Source organism: Prorops nasuta, unplaced genomic scaffold (assembly GCF_024137725.1).
Source record: "Prorops nasuta isolate Cenicafe-Biocafe unplaced genomic scaffold, Cenicafe_Pnas_1.2 PNAS00001, whole genome shotgun sequence".
NCBI lineage: Eukaryota > Metazoa > Arthropoda > Insecta > Hymenoptera > Bethylidae > Prorops > Prorops nasuta.
Genome location: NW_027116798.1, coordinates 10,557,587 through 10,562,084, shown reverse-complemented (window position 1 = coordinate 10,562,084; position 4,498 = coordinate 10,557,587). Strand labels below are relative to the sequence as shown.

At 25.5% G+C, this 4,498-nt stretch overlaps 1 protein-coding gene across 1 annotated transcript; it reads right to left on the bottom strand.

Moving 5' to 3' along the window:
- Positions 1-834: 834 nt before the first annotated feature.
- Positions 835-3,167, bottom strand: LOC136786069 (uncharacterized). Its single transcript, XM_066747565.1, has 5 exons — positions 3,096-3,167; positions 2,868-3,033; positions 1,402-2,672; positions 1,167-1,221; positions 835-1,046 (listed from the first exon to the last, which is right to left on the bottom strand). The coding sequence occupies exons 1-5, from the start codon at positions 3,165-3,167 to the stop codon at positions 835-837; spliced, it is 1,776 nt and encodes a 591-aa protein (XP_066603662.1).
- Positions 3,168-4,498: the final 1,331 nt, after the last annotated feature.

Genomic DNA, 4,498 nt, shown 5'->3' with positions numbered 1-4,498 from the left:
GCCGAAATGAAATGGAAATAAAGGATGAAATTTTTGTCGGAATCTATAAGTCTTTGAAAAAAGAATGAAAATAAGTTAGAATCATTCGAGCAATATTGTAAAATTTTTTCCGAGTTTTCGTAGACAGAACGTTTTTTTACCGATAGGTTTTCAAAACATCGGCCGAAACGAATTTTTATTTTTTCAACTTTATCAATTTTTTTCTGGAAATCTATGGACTTTAGAAAAAAATTCATAAGAACAAAAATGTCTTAGAAGCACTCGAGAAACATCCTAAAATTTTTTCAGAATTTTTGGAGACATTTTTGAAAATTCCATTTCACAAGTTTCCCGGAAAATCAAAAATTGTCTCAAAAAATTCTGAAAAAATTTGAGAATGTTCCTCGAGCGATTCTAAGGCATTTTTGTTTTTATGAATTTTTTTCTAAAGACCATAGATTTCGGGAAAAAAGTTGATGAAGATTGAAAAAAAAAAATTCGTTTTTTCCGCCATTTTGTAAAGAAGCGATGGTTCAAGGTCAACAAAAAAATTCCCTGTTAAACTTCAACTCCCATGATCACCTTTGATCACGGTCGCAAGGTGATATCTTCACCGTAACACTTCGAAAAAAAATCCTAAAAATTTTGTTTTTCGAAAATTTAGGTGTTTTTTATGTTTCAATTGAGCATATCTCTTTTCTTGTGAGTTTTATCATGATTCTGGCAACGGATTCTGAAAGAGCATGCAATTTTACATCAGAATATGTGGTTCAAGAATTTTTTCAACGCCAATTACATAGGAAAAAATCACTTTGAAAACGTGCAAGAAATTTTGACATTTTGGACGTTAATGGGTTAATTCTCATAATTTACTTGTATTACATTTTTATGACCCGATGGTAATGTATCTGTTGAATTTGCTATTAAATATCTTTTATCATCGTATGGACTTAGCGCTATTTTCTCCTCACAAATTGTAAAGACATTATGTAAATTTGATCTTATTATATTTTGCTTACATATTAATGTATTGAAATTTTTTAAAGAATCTATATAATCATCAAATTCTATATTTTTTACAACATAGCTTTTAATACCTTTAATACATTTTTTATCCTTATTAACACCGTTGATTCGATATGCATACATTTTTGATCGAAGTCAAACAAATTCTCACATTAAATTACCGTTACATTCATCCTTCATTAAACCAATTACTTTTTTATTAACCAAAGGTATATCCTATTTATTATTAATAGGATAATCACTTGTATCAAAATAATCTATTTTTTCTCGAATGAAATCGTAAATATTTTCACACTTAAACTCATAAATTAAACTATCGGTATCAGTATACAAAAGTCTTACGTCTAATTTGAATTTTGGTAGAATTACATCATAGTGAAAGCTATATAAACATACTTTAGATAAATCTAAAATGCACATTCCAATAAATATTGGTTTATCAATAATAATATTTAATTTTTTCATTTGTATTGCAACTAAATCTTCGTCAAAAATTGAAATTCGATAAAAATTTGGTTTTGATACTAATGATCTTACACCGTATCTACCTCCCCAATTATTTTTTATATAAACATTACATCTCTTACGTACATTTTCTATAGTTTTACCAAAAACAGCATTATTCATTAATTTGTATAAATTTTTCTCAAAGTCACTATTACTTTCAGTTCGTAATTTAGTATTCAAATCAATATAACTCTTTAACCAAAATGATTGTTTAAATTTTAAAATTCTATGTATTTTTTCCAAAACCACACCATGATTTAAAGCTTGTTTCAAATTTCTATAATGCATTACATAACGATGTTTATTGTTTAATGTTGCTAATAGTTTTGAAATTTTTGAATTTGGTGGTTTTTTATTTTCCGGACACATGGGTAAATCTCTTTGTAAATCGTGAATTTTTTCAGGATAAGAAAGATCAACTTCTATGATGTATCCTTTATCTGAATCATCAGCATAGTCATTTACATTGAAATTTTCACAATTCTCAACCCATTCAAATTGTCCAAAAGGTAAAGCCTGAGACATTGCCCAACCATATAAATTGTTTACATCAAAATACATTAAATAACGAGATGATTCACTTGAATTATAATTTGATAAAAATTTATTGTTTGCCTTGGCATACCTATTAGAACATTGACTGAGACCACCTCTTATACCTCGTTCAATAAATGTTAACATATCTATATCAGTTACTAATTCCAACTTAATATCAGTATAAAATAACATTATATCCCATGTATAACTTGGTAAACTAAAATAAGGAACTGGATCAAGTTTATAATTATTTATACATGATTTTCTAAAATTCCCAAAAATATCTGCCAACAACAGAACATCTGTTTTTAGATACAAATCAGAATATTCACCAATATTTTGAATATTAAAAGTATTCCATACTTTAAGAGTATGTGTATAATCATTCTCTGAAATTTCACATTCATTTAAATGATTGTAAAATAATTCACGAGATGGAAGTTTTGATTCATTTAAAACATTTAAATCTTTAACATAATCATATAGAAATACACCTTTACGTGTTAATAAATTAAAAGCATTCAAACTAATATCTTGAAATTCTGATTTCAAACACGTAAAATTATTCTGATCTACGTAATTGGCTAATTTTTCCAGACTAGAATTCAAAAAACGAAATGAATCTAAAAATATAAATTTAATATTACTATTTTTTATAAATTTAATTATAGTCATATATTTTTCCATATTTAACGGTATTACTTTTACATTGCCATCAAAACTATTTGTAATGTCGCGAATTAAAAAATGAGCATCATAATTACTTAAATTATGAAATATGACTGGTATATTTAGTTTTAATTTATAGTTTATATTACATGAATTATGAGCAGCACCTCTAAATAATCCTGTGATATGATCATGATCTCGAACCTTTACATCATTTACACTGAATGGTTTTTCACAAATATAACAAAAACTGGCCTTTACAAATTTCTGAATATCTTGTTTTGACATTTCCATTGGTTTAATATTATTTATTATCTAAAAAATATATATCAATATAAATAATAATAAATAAAAATTTTGTTTATTTGTGTACTTACTTCTGATATTTCAACAGCAATTTTTTGAAGTTCGTTGGTAAACCATTTTGCACAATCAATACTGCGTTGCATTTTAAATCGTGATAAATTAGTATTATAATTACACGAAACATAATATCCAATGCTATACGTTTTATGTTGATGAAATGCTTTAGCAGGAACAGATAATGAATCTATTTTTTCAAGTAGACATTCGAAATCTGCATATATAACAAACGGTACTTGCAATATTTTATAATAATTTTTAAATTGTAAAATATCATTATTTTTAGCAGGAAGTACTACTGCACAATCATTTACCAGATTACAATCAACGCGATGTTGTATTAATTTATCATTACTACTAAAATAATGTATACAACGATTACAAAAATATTTTGTATGTTTATCTCTACTACATTGGTTAGATAGTAAATTTGATAAATTTTTAATTAAACAATAATGGTAATTATAATCATTTGAAATATATAACAAATTAAAATGTTTATTTTGCTCTTCTTTCGTAAGATGTGTAGGTAAAATTTTTTTCTTCTCAGTTACAAATACATTTATTGAAATTTTATTTAAGTTTTCAAATTTAGGAATATCTTTAATGGATATTGGAAATTATAAACCTTCAAAATTCAAATCATTTTTATAATAAGGATAAGATGATAATAAATTACAATTTTTTTTTGCTGGAAATAATCCTGTCATTATTGCCCATGCAAAACAATCTTTGCCTCGATTTTTAACATTAATAACAGCATGTTTATTTTGAATCCATTGAGGTAATTTGATATACGATGATGCTGTCATTGGATGATATTTAATAATTTGAATAACAATATTTATTATTTTCGAAAGAGCCCAACCAGAATCTCTTTCCTGAAATTCTTCTAATTGAGTTTTTATGTTAGACATTTCAATTTCATACCAATTTATGATATTTTCAGATTCGCATAATATCTTATAATTTGTATTGAAATATTTTACTTCCTCATTATTTTTTGACACAAATAATCCACTAAAAATCAACATCACCTTGATAAATTTAAATTTAAAAATTGCTTTTTCTATAAACCGGAGAACACTATCTTTTACATCCAACAGAAAGTTAATTGGTTCAATATGTGACACATTTATTATAACACCAGTTTGAAGTCTATTTTTGAAATTTGATTGTACTTCTTGCCATATATATCTTTTTTCATTCGTTTTATTTATTTTCTTTTCACCACCACCACCACCAATTTTCTCATTTTTTGTCATTAAACAACTCTTTTTTTTTCTTTCAATAATTCTCATTAAACCAATTATTCTATTAAGTTTTGCCTCTGCACTTATTTTTCTTCCCATACCAATTTTCATATTCATATATGATTTTATACTTTTTATCGCTTTATTACACTTTTTGATAAAAT